Source organism: Daldinia childiae (genome assembly GCF_008694065.1).
Source record: "Daldinia childiae strain JS-1345 chromosome Unknown Scaffold16, whole genome shotgun sequence".
In the NCBI taxonomy this organism is placed as follows: domain Eukaryota; kingdom Fungi; phylum Ascomycota; class Sordariomycetes; order Xylariales; family Hypoxylaceae; genus Daldinia; species Daldinia childiae.
Window position 1 is genome coordinate 236,264 of NW_022984657.1, and position 15,595 is coordinate 251,858.

Genomic DNA, 15,595 nt, shown 5'->3' on the forward strand with positions numbered 1-15,595 from the left:
AACTTTACGTCGTTAAGCTATAGAAATTTAATGATAATCAATGACGGAACGAATCAAAGAGCTTACCTTTGCATATCGATATCGATAAGGAACAATAATAGTTTAATAGAAAGTATTTCAAGATTTCGTATCGATTACCGTAATAAGGATTAGGCCTAATGGGGATAGGATAACCTCCGACCGCAGGCCTCCAATAGTTTAATTCTCTGAAATTGCCGAATTGATTGTTAGAGTTTAAGTGTGTATGTGGCTCGTGCGTCCATCTTGGGTTACCATTCAAACCATTGCGCTTGGGGCTGTCAGGCGCTATTGGTCAGCTGGACCCGTAGAACCTTTCGCTTCGGCGCTGTTCGATGTACCTAAAACATCCCTGCGACCGGGTGCATTCACTGCATTTACTGCGGGTGAACTATCTTTTTAGGTACCTAAACGTAGTCGCATCATCGCTTTCCCTCTAATCCCGCCGCCGCTTCTGCCCCCGTGTCGCATGTCTCCCTTTTCACTACCATCAACTTCTTCATCAAATCAATCATTCATCTCTCCATCTTTTTTTCCTAGTCTTCAATACACTCACTCTCCTTCAAACTTCAAAGACTAGGAATCTACTTCTACCCTATTTTTCTCTTCTTGTTCAATCAATAATCCTGCGACGCAAATATTTATTTCTTTTACTAACCGGAATCCGCCACTTTTTGCTACTCCTTCAACTGTTTCATTTTGGTTTCTACCTACCACCTTTACGATGTCCGGACGTTACGAACGGGTCAATACCCAAGACGACGAGCCTGACACTCCGATTGCTCCCTCTTCATTACGACCGCAGTCGACACCTAACTCTCCCCCGCCTTCATTTCATTCGCGGGCCTCATCCGCTGAAAGAAGAAGGCGAAATGTCGATCCTACCCTAGCTGACGCATTCGACGCCGAAGATGACGATAGCGACGACGACGAACCCGATGATAGACAGCGCTTAGTTCGAGGAAATTCATTTCCCATTTCAAACAATCCTACCAACCAAGCTTCAAACGGAGGAGATGTGCGATCATCTAACGGAGGACAAACGGCGCAGTTCTCTTCTGGTGGTACCAACACTCAGCATGCTGGCTCAAGAGTGTACGGCGGTGGGATACAATCCGATGGTGTTTTCTCCAACATGATGGCTCGGCCGGAGAGGGGAGAGAAGATCGTGGAAGAAGCACCTCCGGTATGTCTTAGCTGTATTGTATTAACGCATCATACGTTACTAATGATTTCTTAAGACATACGAGCAAGCAGCTGCAGATGCTGCGCCGCCATACTGGGAGACGACAATACTGGCACCGGGCCTTGGTGGTCCCGATGATGTTTACATCGATGGAATGCCCGTTGGCTCGGTATTTAGTTTCATATGGAACGGAATGATCAGCATGTCGTTTCAAGTGTTTTTTGTTGGCTTTCTCCTCACATATCTATTACACTCGACACACGCGGCGAAGAATGGCTCTCGTGCCGGGCTCGGTATCACACTCGTTCAGTACGGTTTCTACATGAAAGGATCATCCCCCGACTCGAGTGGTATGGGCGGCGCGCCTACAGATGGATATGCGCAACCTCCTGATCCTAACAGCCACGACTTTGACCCCAACGCTGTTACGACCAATAGCGGCGAGGAAGGCTCGGATTTTAGCGATATTGTGGGCAGTGAATGGATAGCGTATCTGCTTATGATCGTGGGTTGGTTTATCTTGATCCGGTCAGTTAGCGACTACATCAAGGTCAGGAGGCATGAGCAGCTCGTGCTACAAAGCCCAGACAGGGGCTTGGGTATTCCGATTATTGCTGAAGGTGAAAGGCCTGAAACGGTGGTTTAAAATAACATAATCGAAGTCCCTGCCCATCCGAAGTTGATGGTGTATTCTCAGATCAATACAGCGAACACGATTATTAGACAACTTATATCAGGATTCGGGCATAGGTTTAGGCGTACGGAGGGTTCTCTCAAAACAACGGCGTAATAGGTACTGGGAATATCATTGTCTTCCTTTGTGAACGACCTAGAACTCGTAGGATTAGTTATGGATCCAGGCTTCAGCAGAGCATTTCGAAGCAATTCCGGTGTAATATACATATATCATTATCTCTACAATTATGGGTGAGAACATAAATGGCCCCACGTAAGTACCTGAGTGGGTTTAACTAAGAAGATCCACTAAGACCCTGAACGAACCCGCCTGGACCCAGATCTACTAATAAGTATACATTTTAGCTTCTTATGGTAGGTTGGAGTTTGTATCTTAAAATACTAATGTCGAGATATGTTATGTATAGTTTATCGATAAGACTAAATAAGACTTGACTGGAACGTGGATGTAAGTGCGGGTGTAAGTGCCCCGCATTGCGTAAATGTCAAACCGAATGAAATATGACGAGATTTGATGTCATTCAATTCCATGTATTGTACATATCGTGCGTTATACTCAAACGAAATCTATAACAAACCATATTAGGCTTATTTGTTTCAAACCATCTTCGAGATTCTATCGGAATAGTTCTCGAGCTTTCTTCTAGCAGAAACCTACCGATTTGATACAAGGAGATTATAATATATCCAAACTATCACCTAACTCATCGTCCCGTCTTTGAGCTCTCCTAGTCTAGCTCTACTAAATTAAAAGCTCGATCCGATCTAGACAACTAATCAGCATGGCCTGGCGCAGCTCCGGCGCCACCAACGCCGAGCTAGTCGAGAACCTCTGGCGCAACAAGCTCATCACGCAACCGCTCGTCAAATCCGCCTTCCTCAAAGTCGATCGTGCCCATTATGCCCCCTCGATGGCCTACGAAGATAGCCCCCAGCCCATCGGCCACCACGCCACCATCTCCGCTCCCCACATGCACGCCCACGCCGTCGAAACCCTGCTCCCCTTCCTCCTGCCGAACCCCGACAACGGCCACCAGTCTACCGCTGATAGCGCGGCGAGCGTAATCGGCCAAGCCGGCCGGCCGAGAAGGGTCCTCGATATCGGCAGCGGAAGCGGGTATCTGACACACGTGCTCGCGGAACTAGCAGGAGAGACGGGCGTCGTAGTCGGTTTGGAACATATCCCCGCGCTGAGAGATCTCGGCGAGCGCAACGTGGGCAAATCCGCCGAGGGCAGAGCGCTGCTAGCGTCTGGGCGCGTGCGCTTCCGCGTGGGCGACGGGCGCAAGGGGTGGGAGGAGCCGAGTCCCGGGGATGCGCAGCCGGGTGTCGGGGGTGCGGCTGCTCCAGACGTAGCAAGGGAACACGAGAGGAAAGACGAGGCGGGAGGCTGGGACGCGATACATGTAGGTGCGGCGGCGGCGGTGCTGCACGAGGACCTGGTGAGACAGCTGCGCTGCCCGGGGCGCATGTTCATACCTGTCGCGGCGGAGAGCAGCTCCGAGCAGTATATCTGGACCGTGGATAAGGACGAGCATGGGGGTGTTAAGAAGAAGAAGCTGTTTGGGGTTAGGTATGTACCGCTTACGGATGCGCCGAAGTGAAGGGGGGGAGTATACCTGGTATATTACCTGTTGGGAGTTGGAAGTTTTGGTTTGTAGAGTTTAGTTTAGTTTATGTGTTGTTGTCGGGAAGAGATGAAAGACTCCTTCATATCACCCCCTATTCTAAGGTATGTCACTACTACTCCTACTACCGGACGTTGGGCGAACTTGTTAACCTGTAGGATCTAGAGCTTGTAGTACTGTGGAATAATAAAAGCACGAGGTTAGTAAAGAATGTATTCGCAAAGCTGGGCATCTTGGGTGAAGTAGTATACCCGATATCTGTCAACTATTGAATTTAATAATATCTCCATTTAGTTATTTGGACGAATTGCTCATTAGTGAAAATGCCTATTAGTATGCTAATAATAATAATAAAAGTCTAGTTCCGTGGCATATATAGGTATTTACAGATTTTATTTATAATAATAAACTGCGAAGCAATACTAATTGCCCTTACCTAAAACAACCATGTTAGCATCATTGATGTCTAAAATCTGGTCTATAACACCAGAGACTAGAAGCCAGGTATTTTGAACGCCACAAATGGAAACTGTGTATTGCCCCTCAGTTGATATTTACAGCGTTACAATACAACTCCAACTGGTTAGACCCTTGATTAATTTGATTATCTGTAAGGGGAGTCAGCCTTGATGATAGCCGCCAACTCGGGCTCCCATTTGTCTCCATTCGCCAGGAGCTTCTCCTTGTTGTATAGTAACTCTTCTCTCGTCTCAGTCGAATATTCGACATTAGGCGACTCGACAATCGCATCTACGGGACATGATTCTTGGCAAAAGCCGCAGTAGATGCATTTGGTCATGTCGATATCGTATCGGGTTGTCCGTCTTGAACCATCAGCTCGCTCTTCTGCTTCAATTGTGATGGCTTGCGCAGGGCAGATCTATATAGAGTCAGTCAGACATTAGAACGAAGAAAAAGCAGACTTTAAGTAATGATATCCGTCCTAGGACAAGACGTACCGCTTCGCATAGCTTGCAGGCAATGCATCGCTCTTCGCCTGACGGGTAACGCCTTAGGGCGTGTTCGCCACGGAATCGGGGAGATACAGGACCCTGAGAGAGTATTAGCTTCTGAATCCCGCTGAATGCTTCCCCTCTCTTAAATATTGTTTCCGCAATATCACCTCGAGAGTATATCGCGCAGGCTCGTCTAGACAACAAATATAGGCATTCGATTATTACGAACCTTTTCAAAAGGGTAGTAAATTGTGTATCTAACGGCGTCGTGGCACATTAGCATTATAATCTTTCTCCGGTGATCGATATATAGGTAGGACTTACGGTGGCCTGAAGAAGTTCTCTAATGCGACGTACATGCCCCTAAACATCTCAGTCAGGAGGAAGTACTTTCCAGCGCGTTCGAATGTTCCATCTTCTTCTTCATTCCATCGCTTCGGCGGGGGAGTTCGGAAACCCTTCACGGGCGGACCAGCGGGTGTTGCGTATGTCCGTTGCGCGACTATTCTAGCCACTGTCGAGGCCGCGATGGGCTGTCGGCGTACTAGCTGACGAGACAGCATAGCTGTTGTCGATGTTGTAAGCCCTTGCATGGCGCAGTGCAATTGGGCGACAAGACCAAAGGCGAAAAGGTTAATTGTCGAAATTAAAATAGTCGAAGGCGATATCTGGTTGAAGCTTTGAGGTCATGCTGGAGTGTCGGGATTTTAGGTGGAGCTCAAGATTACCATTATTACAAAAGCTTTGCCGTGATTGGTTTATAGCTCAAGCCCGAGTCAGGGAAGCCACATTAGATCATAGCCACATAATGATGGAATTATGTGCATTAAGTGCCGCTTATCAGCTGACATACAGCTGTAATTCGGACCTTTCAGTCCGATTGATTCTAACTGAGGGGCACTAGTTATGTACAAAGATAGTCACGTGTAATTCTTTTATTCGAATGGCCGCTAGCTCCGATGGGGTCCAAGCTCGGAGTTGAACTTTGAGATGACGAGAAATTTATCGTTGAAAACCTCCGCGCGCATCGAAGCTCAAATTCACTACGTATCACCATTTTCAACGACCACGTTTTCCTCCCGCCCTTCCCTAAACCACCAATTGACTCGTTATCGATCGCCACCATGTTCCGCGCAGTATTAATTCGTACTGCCGCCACGGCGTCCCGCGCCGCTGTCGCTCGACCTATCGCCCGAAAAGCCGTCGTCCCCGCCAGAGCTATTTTCGCACCAGCGCCCCGACTCGCTGCCTTTCAAACCGTACGAATGTATTCTGCCGGCAGTGGACTGAAGAAGGAGGAGGTTGAGGGTCGTATTCTTGGCATTCTACAAAATTTCGACAAGGTAAGTTGGTCTGTAAGGCGTCTCGAATTATTGCTACTTGGGTGAAGGAGGGGGATATTGGATTATATATGCTGCCGGAACATAGCGTAGAGCAGTTAGGTTGTAGTCTATGTTTGGTGCTTTCGTAGCATTCAATTTGTGGATATGGGGAAATTATGGTATATAAAGAGATCAAAGTTGCTAACTGGATATTAAATAGGTTAACGACCCGAGCAACGTAAGGACCCAACATCAATACATCATATATATCTCTCGGTATACTGACCTTCATTAGCTCAAGCCTACTGCGCACTTCGCAAACGACCTAGGTCTGGATAGCCTAGATACAGTGGAGGTTGTTATGGCGATAGAAGAGGTATGCACTAGTTATTTACCCTAGAATATTAGTTGGCAAGCATCTATATTCTTGATATTTTTTACCTGGCATCAAAATGTTGAATACAGTAGCTAACAAGATATATAGGAATTCAGCATTGAGATTCCTGACAAGGACGCAGATGGTATTCACAGTGGTACGAATTCCTCAACAAAAAACAACCCAAGGTTTTATTCGATCAAGCTGCTAACTCTACTCTCTATACAGTGAACCAGGCTGTAGAGTACATCTTGAGCCAGCCTGATGCGAACTAAAGCATCCCATCTTGTACATTAACAGCTATACTACTTCTATAGCAATGACCCGTACTGGCACTTAGACTTTGCGGTAATGGCTACGTATGCCTGCAACAAGTCTTGAGGCAATGATAGAGAAACTATAATCGACAAGGCCGATATAGTCGAAATTCGATGAGAGAGGATATGAATGAAGATGAACATGGCGTGGTTCAAATCGAATACGATTCCTCGCCGTTGTATTAGTGTATAAATCTTTTCTCCCATCCGAAAATCGTGCTTCTTTGCCTTTAATCCAACTACATGTAACTTTGGAAATCATGAATTATGAGCAAACGGCAAGTCTCCAAAACATTAGATACCGTTTACAGATTATATTTGACCGTTTTACTAGGGCTGATCGATGCACACCGCTCAGCCAATGGAACGGAGACAAGGGTCCCAGATGCAGTACCCATCCTTCAATTCTCATATCCAAAAACAGAAACTCATCATGACAAGACAATCAGTTCATAGTTTCAGAAAATATATTTTCTTTTCTGTTCTCTATTTTATATAAACTACCCCTAAACTTCATGTGTTTGCTATAGCTTTACTACCTAACCTAGGGCTTTGTGGATATAATTCACAACCTAGCATTTAGTATTTCAACTCCATTAGACGTTAACCTAAGATTGACTAGGTTCTCGCTTTCGACGAGGTTGGGAACAACCTAACCTAGTCACGTAGCCGAATTACAATGGATGGCTCGACTACGAATGACAGCGGAAATAATAATAATGTAGGCAATACGGGTATGGATAGTGCTACTCTCGCAGGCGTGGTCGCTACCGTAATTTCTTTTATTGCGTTGATCATCTCGTCCATTCAGTTGTTATATCAGTATTATACGAATGTATCACTCAATGCGCTTGGCGCAAGAAACTGCAATGAAAGAGTCATGGGTCCTTGGGCGAAACTCACTCGCCGCCGGTGGAGATGGCTAGAATTACGATACGAGATTATATTTGAATCTCCCATTCTCTTTGTTGCACCGGCTTGGAACCAGCGCGGGCCCGTCCCAGGCCGCGAGATCTGGTATATGAGCGGGACCGACGAGAGCTTTGCAGAGACCAGGACACCGATGCCCGTTGAATCGGGTCCATTTCCTAGGACTACTGCTGTCCGCCACGGCGTCAACGTCGAAGCTACTTGGGTGCTGCTGTTACGAACCTTGCAGTCGATGGAGCGCGAGAGCGGGAAATGGCTGGATATCGTACGGAGTACAGAAGACTGCGAGAAACCTCTACCTTTCGCCAATCGTACGCTGGCCGTCGCGGCGCAGGCGCAGACATTATCGTGGGACTTCGTGCCGAACTTCAAAAAGCCATTTGCCAACACAACTATCGGTCATATGGTCGAGATAGCCGCCATGCTCGGCATCCACTGGACCATGTGGGACGCTACGGTAGACCGCTATCGCGCCGAGGGTAACGGATGCATGCTGCTGGGGTCTTTCAATGCCGAGCAGGGCATCGTGTTCAAGTTCGTCAGACACGACAAAACCGAGTTTCGCGAGCACCGGCTTATTCCCAGCAACATAATAAAGAGACTATCCTTCGGCTTTGCCCCAACCTTCTATTTCCTCGACAAGTATGATTTTGTTACGGAGAAGGGCGAGCGCGAAATTGCTACGGATCCGATTCTACCGCTCCTGAGGCTGGGGAGTCGGCAGGAGATCGTCGAGACGCTTATGGATATCGGATGTCCCATATCTATATCGGAGCATTTTCTTAGCCAAGATGCGAGGAGTTCTCACCTTTTCCCAAGTAAGTATAGTAACTTACTTCTCTCATTTTTTTTTAGTGCTGTCCATCTCGGAACCGTGACGTATAATATTTATAAGCTACAAACTAATATCATCATCCAGTCGTATTTGACATTTTAGGAATGTTGGGCAGGTCAATCTCCGTCGAGGGATACTGCTACCGTTTCCTACCCAACCCGACCATATTCCGCTGGGATCGTCGATGGTTCAAGACGAAGCGTCTGCTTCTAGTTTTCAAGGAGCATCTCTCGCAGCTAAACCGAGTCTACGCCAAAACGGGAGATACGCCGGAACCCTTACTTGCCATCGCGTCCGCGCTCGAGCGTATAAGCCCGTACCTAGAAAATCCCAGCGTGAAGGACTACTCGCCCACGCTGCTGGATAGCCTGCGCCGCATCATGACCATCGTGGAAGGGTACTTGAAGAACTCCCCGGGGGACTGGGAGTCGCCTTCCGAAACCCTGGTTCTCGACGTAGTCAGCCAGCACGTCGCCTCCCTAGTCCAAGATTTCAGACATCGACCGTCGTGGTTCGTGGACTTATTCCCGCTTCGCCGTGCCGACGACGGCGTCAACGAGCGCACGTATATCACCTTCTTATTCCAGCACAGCCGCCGCGCCGCGACGGAGTCACGTAGCGATCTAAACGACCTCTACAAATTGCCGCTCGCGGAGCTAAAAGTCGAGGCGCCGCCGCCAGTAGTAGCGGATGCGACCGCGAAGACGAATAGCTTTATTATTTCTTGGAGAAGCGACGCTAGGGTTCGCGATGCTACGTGGTGTCTGCTTGTATTCCGCATGCTATGCTGGCTTCAGCTGCATGATTTTCATAGAGACGACGTTATGATCCCGCGTAGCGCGACCTACGGGAGTCGCATGCCTGTATATATCGTTTAAGCTAGTGGGTGCTACGACTTGGGTATGAAGTAAAGTGAATAAACGAAAAAAATACAAACATTATATATTCCTAGTGTTTTACAGGGCATGGCGGTAATGAAGGAGTTTTTCAGTGTGTATAGTTACTGGCTTCCGTAACTTAGGGTTGGATACTTGAGGTGTTTTCCGGATGCACCAAGTTGCGAATGTTTATTATATCATATCTCTTATATTTTAGTAATTAAACTTGCCGTGGTGATTTCTTGAAGCTGATTGTCAGATATGATATGTGCCTTTGAGAAGTGCTTATAAACTAGCTTTCCCCCTATATGATATATCCTATCTACCCACAACTCCTCCATAACTCCATCAGTTGTCTATGCTTTCTTTAGCAGCTGAATTAATTGTTTCTTATGCTTAATTCTACGTTACTGTATGTCTATCCATTTTTAGACGCTCTTACGATCAGATGCCTTCGTTCTCTTAGGTAGGTATAATACATCTCCTAACTTTATTATACATGTGCTTTGCCCATATCAAGCAGATATATCCTCTGCAGCACTCTTCTTTTAAGAAGATACTTCCTCAATGCATGAATATATTCACGTATTTATTAATATTATATAGTTCCGTACCAATACGAATAAACATGTTATGATTTAACCAATAGCCGCGAAGGTAAACCAGGGGCGTATTTCATAGTAGTTACGTATATACCAAATAGGGGGGAGGGTCATCATAATCAGCTCAATGCACAATACAAGCCGTACTCCATCTCCAAATCCTCAAAGCTATATTTTATTTCCTATTAGTAACACCGACGACCAAAGCGGTCCCTCATTCGCAACCTGCATGTCTTAATCTACATGCGGTCAGCTTCTAGCGCATAACCCAGTCCCGAGATGCGATGCGATGCGCTCTGATTGGACCGTACGACTTACCCATTTGATCTCCAAGCACGCTCGCTGCATGCATACCACCCTAGCCTTATGGTCATATAGGTATATGTGACTTGTTTTGTAATCTTGGATCACCAGACTGGCAGATCGCTGGCGAGCCGGGCCGAGCGGGTTTATTGGGTCCCAGGTTGTCGGGATACACGACAGTTTTATGCGACACCGAGTTCGATTGGGGGAGAATGTCCAAGTATTGGATGACTTATATGCGCCTCGTTACGCGTTTGCATATGTTTTGGAATTGGTTCTTTGACTTTGCTTGCTTGGCGTGTGTTTAAATATTTATTGTTGAAATCTAGGTCATATCATTCACAATTCTTGATTGTCTATGAAATAACGCAAAGTTCGGTGTACACCAATCATCTTAATGGTAGCGAGTATGAGTTAGGTACCCAAGATAGTATTGTTCTATAGATCTAAGTAAAACTGAGTACACTCCGAGCAGTGAGAACCATTCTACTAGGGCAACTGGTTAATTTGGCGTAGGACCTTATCGTAATTGAGTTGGGGCTGAGTTTAAGTCACTCTGTAGAAAAAACCCTCAACTCATAGCCTTGATCGTGAGCATAAAATGAAGCTGTAGCAACCCTACCGGCAAATTTTGGTTCTATTTAGACCCTTGATTGGATTCACGGCAGCTTCATAATGTGGACTACGGCCGAATAGTTGGATGTATGACGAATATACACTTTACAAAAGGTCGATCTGAATTAAGTATAGATACTAGACGGTAACCTCTAATTTCAAGCCTCTTAGGCAGATAGCTGAATAGTAAATATTAGTAGATAGTTTTTATTATTATGTATAGGTATCTTATATGTTAACGAAACGTTACGCCAACTTAGAGAGGGCGTAAGAGAACAATCTGCAGCCTTCTTCATAAGTATGCCTAGTCAACAATATCCAAATACCAATATCTTCATTACCCCTGAGTCACGATCCACCGCCTATTATTTCAATAATAACCTCTCGTAAATATTCGGTTATTTCTCCTAAGATGTAGTCGCAAATGCGCACAAACTTAATTTGTACACGAAGAGGCCGCGTCAGAAACCCTCTGCGCATCTGCGTCGATGCTGCCTATTCGAGTTGCACAGAGTTTTATATCCGTATAAAGAACTGCTATTCATGTAGTATTACCCATACACCCTCATACTAACCGTGTCCCTGATAGCTGGGGCGGTTCATATTGCCCTATATATGAGAGCCCTATGCATGTCCTCCATGTATGTCACCGGCTGTACCTGCGTATAAGCCATCCCTAGATTCGCAAGCAGAACGCCTCGGTGGCGGAAATCGCCCGAATCAAAGGGTTAACGTAAGAGGTACTTGGGTTAGCTGACCAGGATGTCTAATCCTTCAGCCCTATTATTTAGCATACGGTTAGGAGTCATCTAGCTTGGAGGCTCTATGGGCGGACAATCGGCATATCTGCCTATCTACCCATCTCCCTTACTTTCCTACTTGCCCCCTACTTGATTAGGTAGGTAATCATCTACCTGTCTGCCTATTTGTATTCCTGACTCTTTGTTTGCACACCGAAAGTCGGAAAGGGCACTCGTCAACTCACTTATTTACTTGATAACTTGAGATGATCGGAAAGTTGCCACACTACTTTAGGTAGGGCTAACTTACCATAAGCTAGAATCGCCCTTCTACCTAGTTTCTACCTATCTAATGACCTACCCTAATGTAACATAAGCAACCGAGGCTTTTTATAAGCGAGTGGTTGACGAAGTGAACGAAGCAAATCTGACTTGTACACATGCACGGATGACTTTATGAACTATCTAGTTAATTCGGTGGAAGGAGTAATACACATCCTTGCATTTACATATGTCCTTTTGTGCTGTTACTATGCACCTATCTACCCTAGAAGCTCTCCACAACATTCTGGCCAGCCAAGTTATATGTACCTATATAGAAGGGAGTATGTGAGAATGGATGAATGTATGAATGTGGCAGCATGGTCCTTGTTCTAATCCGATTGAAGAATTTTCTTTTTTCGTGTATATGACCGCCTATGTCTACCTCCGTGTTTCCATTCCAACCAAATGACTGAATCCCAATTACATGTTAAGCGTAAAATAGCTAGATGTTATGTGTAATAAATCGGATGAGATGTAGAGAAGGGGAGAGAGAAAAAAAAAAAGTGAATGCCAATAAACCCAGGATATCTCCAAGAATGTAATAAGTACCGACCCCTGTGCCGCAAGATGAAAACCGAATCAAAAAGGGTTATAAACAAGAGAGAAATAAAAAAAAAAAGTTCATGTGATAAATGTGATATTTTTTTGCCCAACCAACTCCGGCCCCTTGATCGCATCTCCTGTAGATAGTCTCTTAAGAAACCCGCTATCTCGTCGGGGTGTCAGTTTTGCCAACCTGGATGCCGTGAGAAAAAGTTAAACAATGAGTAGCAGGAGTCCGCCGTCTCTATGCCCGCCTGCTAACTATGCAACAGTCTTCCTTTTCATACTTCAATATCTTCCACGATATAGATAGGACCTGTCGTAGCGCCCTTGTATAATATACTCTCCATGCTTTATAGCCAGCTTCTGGGCGCTTTATGATTCGTGACTTCGTGACTCGGACGATAGGATGTCCTAATATATGCATCTCGAATACGCATGCTTTGAAATGCTTTCGTATAAGGACCGAAGTATATTCCTTGGGCTTTTTATTTATATCCCACGCGACGATGCGTCATTATATTATCCTGGTCGGTCCTCCTAAACCTAGCATCGCTCATCGCTCATCGCTCATCGGCCACCGACCCCTTCGACCACTCTCGCGGCACCATCATCCTTCTTCCCGGGCCCTGCAGCAACGCCAGCGTAGCTAGAACCCCAGACGCTCATAGCAGTACCTACACCGGACATTCGCTTCCGTGCTCTTATGGTGCTGTCTCGATCGCCGTCCTCGTCCATGCTAAATACGAATTCGCCGTCCTCTTCCCCTATAGGAGTGGTATACCGGGCGCTAGAACTGATGGAGCCACTGCTGACGTGGCGTTCACCGGCTCGTCCGTTTGATGGTCGCGACGTATGCGAATTGGGATGTAATAGCGGTGATTCGCCTCCGTTGCTGTCGATGCGCGTGCGTTGCAGCTGCTGAGACAAGGCACTTAAACCCTCGATACTACTGGACCGGCTCGAATTGTGTGGTCGCACAACGTTGGCACTGAGGCTGGATTGGCGAAGAGGACTTCCGACGTGTCCAAATACACCTGCACTAGCTGCTGCTGCATGTTTCTTCGCCTCGTGTTCCTCGTGCTGTCGTTGGAATAACGGTCCCCACCGACTTGGACTTGATGCCATTGGACTGCCGAATTTGGAGCTTACCTCGCCATTGGGTGTTCCCGTGCCACTCATCCCAGCTATGCTAGGCGAAGTACCATTTCCTCTATGACCATTGGATTCTTCATCGGCTGCTCGCGAACCGCGTCGTGCTTTCTCCGCTGGCGTTAACAAATCTTTCAGATTGTCAGGCAAATAATCCTCTTCTAGAAAGGGAAATTCCGACTCCCAATCTCGGTCGATGGCACCGGCGATAGCGCGCGGCGCGCTGCTGCTAAGCATCTTAGGCTTGGCATAGCGGCTCGAATGCATCTGACGTCTACCAAAATATTCGTCGGATGGTTGGGTCGGGGGCGAGGAACCGGCTGCAACGGAAGATAAATGTTCGTTGCTACCGAATGCCGAGTGGTGTAATAGCTTAAGTGTTTCTGAAGTTCTCGAATCCTTAGCTGCGTTTAAAGATGGTGACGGGGAATCAAGTCCAAATTGAGAAGGCATCGAGGATGGCCACGGCGCACCGGGGTATCTGGCGGCATTGGATATTCCGTTCGAATCGAAAGATGCGGGAAGAGGAGCGTCAAGAACGGATAAACCCTTAGCAGCTACAGGCGAAAGACCTAAGCCAAGACGAGTCGGATCTTCTTCTCGTGGTGAACCATATTGTGAACTCGTGTGGGAATATGTAGTATCTATAGTTGGTACGTTTTCTAAGCTCGGTCGACGATCAATGGATTGATAAGTATCGCTAGGTGACATTGGATAACCGTATGAGTTTCCGTATGATGGATTGGCATCTGCGCGCATGAAAGAGTTCGTTAAGGCGCTATTAGAGGAAGAATTGAAGCTTGGATTGACTCGACCACCAAGGTGAATAGGTTGACCTATGGTGATACCATTTTTGCCATAATTGATTCGTCTACCATCGGAGAGGACATGGACATTAGCGCATTTTGGTCCGAACTTGCAATTGCCCTATAGTTTCACCAGATCGTTAGTTGCCTTCTTCTTCTTTTTTGGTTCTAGTACCTTGCATGTGAGACTCTGTGAGACGACTTTATTATTTCTTACCTTGGCAAAGTATTTGCACACCGTTTCTGCTGCAGTACCGAGATCGTGACTAAAGGGACAAGCGGAACCAGCCTGACATGCGCCTTGTCGAAAGAATTTACATGGTACGTGCGACGTGTCTACGATTGGAAAATAACGAGGTTAGAAAGGAACAACTTATAAGGTTGGATATATATAGATATAGATATAGATATCACTTACTCGGTGGACTTCTCGGACCATCGAAGCGACCGTGTGACGGAACTATCGGACTCATCGTATTTGTCTGGGATGGAATATTTAAGCTACCGGACCTCATATGACGATACTCGGACATTTTAGAGGTAGTAACGGTGGCTGCGATCGGATAGAGAATTTAAATGCGACGGGAGGAAAAAAGAGAAAAGGGAAGGGGAAAGAAAGAGGTTGAAGAGGTTGCAGTAAATAATAGTATGGGTGATAATAGTACCAGTAATGGGTAGAATGGTAGGTAATAAACGGCGACGGTGGTAGCGAAACGTGGGAGGATTTAGGAGGGGCGCGTCGACGACAACCTGGTCGCAGCAAGCATTGACGCCCCCTTATCGTCTAAACCCAGGGTCGTGTCGTGCTGCTCTTCCACTCTTGCTCGAGTCCGGGGTCAAGTTCGGGGGGCAGGGCTAATATCAGCTAGACGATTTGTTATTATCAGAGCACGTAGCTGTTTTATAATAGCTTGATTAAAAGATATATATGCAGGTAGACGGGGCGAAAAAAAGAAAAATTAGGGAAAAAAATATATAACGAATAAAACGAATAAAACGGGTTGGTTAAAAAAAAAAGCGATAAGACAACGATGATAATAGGTAATTTAGAAATGAAAGTCTTGTTTAACCCTACCTCCTACACGTATACAGTTATGCAGACGGGATACCACTTTGATGGTGTAAGGTACAGGAACAAAAAAATAATAGAATATAAATTTAGGTGGAGAGGGGAAATTGAACTTGGAAAGCAATGATTTGAGAATTCCGAAGCTCCGGGTATATGTGTGCGTATGTATGCGTATGTGAGTTGTGTGTCTTAAGTTTACTGGAGGAAGAGGAATTGTGAGTTGTTGGTTTTTCTTCAGGCGAAAACTCTCGAATGGAACAAGAGAGGGGGATGTAAAGAGAGAGAGAGATAGATCATAA

General features: G+C 46.2%; 6 protein-coding genes across 6 annotated transcripts; 4 read left to right on the plus strand and 2 right to left on the minus strand.

The window, feature by feature from the left end:
* Window positions 1-742: 742 nt before the first annotated feature.
* On the plus strand, window positions 743-1,850 carry GL218_09159 (Metal homeostatis protein BSD2; the record flags this gene model as incomplete). Its single annotated transcript, XM_033585985.1, has 2 exons — window positions 743-1,204; window positions 1,260-1,850. The coding sequence occupies 2 exons, from the start codon at window positions 743-745 to the stop codon at window positions 1,848-1,850; spliced, it is 1,053 nt and encodes a 350-aa protein (XP_033439930.1).
* Window positions 1,851-2,682: 832 nt separating this feature from the next.
* GL218_09160 (Protein-L-isoaspartate(D-aspartate) O-methyltransferase) lies at window positions 2,683-3,504 on the plus strand (the record flags this gene model as incomplete). The annotated part of the gene is made up of 1 exon (XM_033585986.1): window positions 2,683-3,504. One exon carries the CDS (start codon window positions 2,683-2,685, stop codon window positions 3,502-3,504), a length of 822 nt encoding a protein of 273 aa, XP_033439884.1.
* Window positions 3,505-4,132: 628 nt separating this feature from the next.
* GL218_09161 (NADH-ubiquinone oxidoreductase 23 kDa subunit, mitochondrial) lies at window positions 4,133-5,077 on the minus strand (the record flags this gene model as incomplete). Its single annotated transcript, XM_033585987.1, has 4 exons — window positions 4,133-4,408; window positions 4,488-4,580; window positions 4,714-4,741; window positions 4,809-5,077. 4 exons carry the CDS (start codon window positions 5,075-5,077, stop codon window positions 4,133-4,135), a joined length of 666 nt encoding a protein of 221 aa, XP_033439885.1.
* A 531-nt stretch (window positions 5,078-5,608) lies between these two features.
* On the plus strand, window positions 5,609-6,457 carry GL218_09162 (Acyl carrier protein, mitochondrial; the record flags this gene model as incomplete). The annotated part of the gene is made up of 5 exons (XM_033585988.1): window positions 5,609-5,827; window positions 6,027-6,044; window positions 6,102-6,182; window positions 6,291-6,339; window positions 6,411-6,457. The coding sequence occupies 5 exons, from the start codon at window positions 5,609-5,611 to the stop codon at window positions 6,455-6,457; spliced, it is 414 nt and encodes a 137-aa protein (XP_033439886.1).
* Window positions 6,458-7,178: 721 nt separating this feature from the next.
* Window positions 7,179-9,142, plus strand: GL218_09163 (putative modin protein; the record flags this gene model as incomplete). Its single annotated transcript, XM_033585989.1, has 2 exons — window positions 7,179-8,247; window positions 8,349-9,142. 2 exons carry the CDS (start codon window positions 7,179-7,181, stop codon window positions 9,140-9,142), a joined length of 1,863 nt encoding a protein of 620 aa, XP_033439887.1.
* A 3,697-nt stretch (window positions 9,143-12,839) lies between these two features.
* On the minus strand, window positions 12,840-14,760 carry GL218_09164 (Protein cps3; the record flags this gene model as incomplete). Its single annotated transcript, XM_033585990.1, has 3 exons — window positions 12,840-14,348; window positions 14,403-14,563; window positions 14,646-14,760. The coding sequence occupies 3 exons, from the start codon at window positions 14,758-14,760 to the stop codon at window positions 12,840-12,842; spliced, it is 1,785 nt and encodes a 594-aa protein (XP_033439880.1).
* Between the last annotated feature and the right edge of the window lie 835 nt (window positions 14,761-15,595).